Consider the following 2,223-nt stretch of genomic DNA (forward strand, 5'->3'; position numbering starts at 1 on the left):
GGAAATGTTACTCGAGTGTCTCCACATATCATTGTATCCTCGTTGCCCACTCAATGTTAAACAAGGATAATATGATATACGGGAACACACGGATAACATTTTCGAACGCAACCTAACAGGATTAGTTAAAGTGATACGTGCAATGTTTGATGTTCATGTTCCTTTCACTTTATTTATCGAATTGTGTCAAATTTAAATGTATAATTTTGAATCTTTACTGCAATCTTATACCATCCTTATCGTAAGATAATTACATGTTTCTAATATATTTTTAAAAATTGTATACAGATCGTATTCCATATATTACTTACTTTTATGTACGTTTTCGGCGGTGGGTGCTGTAACGGCAGGAATGCTCGATATTTTAGAGGGTCAGTTACCTTATAACATGTGGGTACCTTGGAATTGTACTTCATTCTTTTCATTCTTGTTTACATCCCTTCAAGAGATCATATCTCTAATTGTTGCCACGATTGTAAACATCGCGACGGAAACTATAGTATTAGGATTTTGTTTACAATTGTGTGCACAATTTGAAATTTTGGAGCATCGCCTTCAAAGAATGGTAAAACGCAGAGAAGAAGAAATATTTCCGAAAAGTTCATTGAATAAAGTATCGCGCGAAATAAGCAAGTTGTCGAAGCACATTTCCCATCATCTATGCATAATCAGGTTTGTCGTATATTGATAAAGTTCTTTTATTTTTATTGAGTATATTAAATAATACTCGATATATGTATATGTATATATATATATGTATGTATATATGTATATATATATATATGTATATATATATATATGTATATATATATATATATATATATATATATATATATATTTATATATATTATATACACAATGGTAAAGACCGTAACAACTTAAGAATATAAGTTTCTAAGATCATTTTGAGACGAAAATCTCGATAATAGAATATCGAGACCATAATAGTTTTTTAATTATACAACCATATATTTAAAGTTAGCGAAGCATATCGTTTAAAATTCGCGTTAAAATTTAAATATGATACAACGAAAATTTTTCAATCATAAACGCGTGAGCTTTAGATTTTACCCTACACATATCATACACACGCGCGCGCGCAACGTAAGTGCACACAATATCAATAATTTAATTTACCAACTATGCATTTGTAATGTAATACGTTATTTGTGATATATAATATGTATAAACATTTATAGACTTGCCGGAACAATTAATGGCATATACAGCAAAGTGATCTTTGTTCAATTTTTCGTCAGTATTTTGGTATTATGTTCAATTGTGTACCATTTGTCTTCTCATTTGACGCTTACAGACGTCGCCACCTTAATCGCCTACACATTCAGTATGTTTGTTCAGATTTTTGTTTATTGTTGGGCTGGAAACGAAGTTATGCTCAAGGTAATAACTGCTATAAAAACACATATTTGAACAGAAAAAAATATCTTTTATTGCAAAACAAAAACTCTACAAGGCTTCTGCAACTAACTTTTTTTGCTTATTCCATTTATTTTAATCAATTTTATTGTATTGTGTGCGTAGAGTATTGGATTGAGCGAAATAGTGTATCATATGGATTGGATGTTGATGACAAACAGCGAACAAAAAGATCTACTAATGATTATGAAGCGTTGCATAAAACCTATTAAATTTACCAGCAGTTTTTTGGTGATATTATCTCTGGAATCTTATGGCAATGTCAGTTTTTAAAGATTTATAATATTTCTTACAAGTATAGTGCTTAATTCCTATCAAATTTTGATTTTACTTTGCAGCTTCTGAAGATGTCTTTCTCCGCATTTAATGTTCTGCAACAATTTTGAAAGTTTAATCTTTCGCAATACACTATGTATATATTATATAATATAATGGATCATTGCAAAATATATTGCAATATCTATTCTATAACACATGCGACTGACATTATGCGTTTTTTTAATCTAATAGAATATATGCATGAAACGCATTATACAAAATGATAAATAAAAATTGAATTAAATGAAATTGAATTAAATCAAATTGCAATATTTTCACATAAATTTTCGTAATGTTGCAACAAATTTTATCAACAATATAATTGTTCCTATACAGCATATTTCATCCAAAGGAACAATCTTAGGACATCTTCTCAATGTTTTAAGAAATCCCCTTGAATGTCTGTATAAGTTTTATATATATATATATATATATATATATATATATATATAGTAGTTATATATATTA

The 2,223-nt window shown here is 28.5% G+C and overlaps 1 protein-coding gene across 1 annotated transcript; it reads left to right on the top strand.

Moving 5' to 3' along the window:
• Positions 1-352: 352 nt before the first annotated feature.
• Positions 353-1,823, top strand: LOC105622796 (putative odorant receptor 85d). The gene is made up of 5 exons (XM_012204207.1): positions 353-672; positions 1,200-1,266; positions 1,360-1,401; positions 1,543-1,698; positions 1,776-1,823. Exons 1-5 carry the CDS (start codon positions 353-355, stop codon positions 1,821-1,823), a joined length of 633 nt encoding a protein of 210 aa, XP_012059597.1.
• Positions 1,824-2,223: the final 400 nt, after the last annotated feature.

Source organism: Atta cephalotes (genome assembly GCF_000143395.1).
Source record: "Atta cephalotes unplaced genomic scaffold scaffold00048, whole genome shotgun sequence".
Classification (NCBI taxonomy): Eukaryota; Metazoa; Arthropoda; class Insecta; order Hymenoptera; family Formicidae; genus Atta; species Atta cephalotes.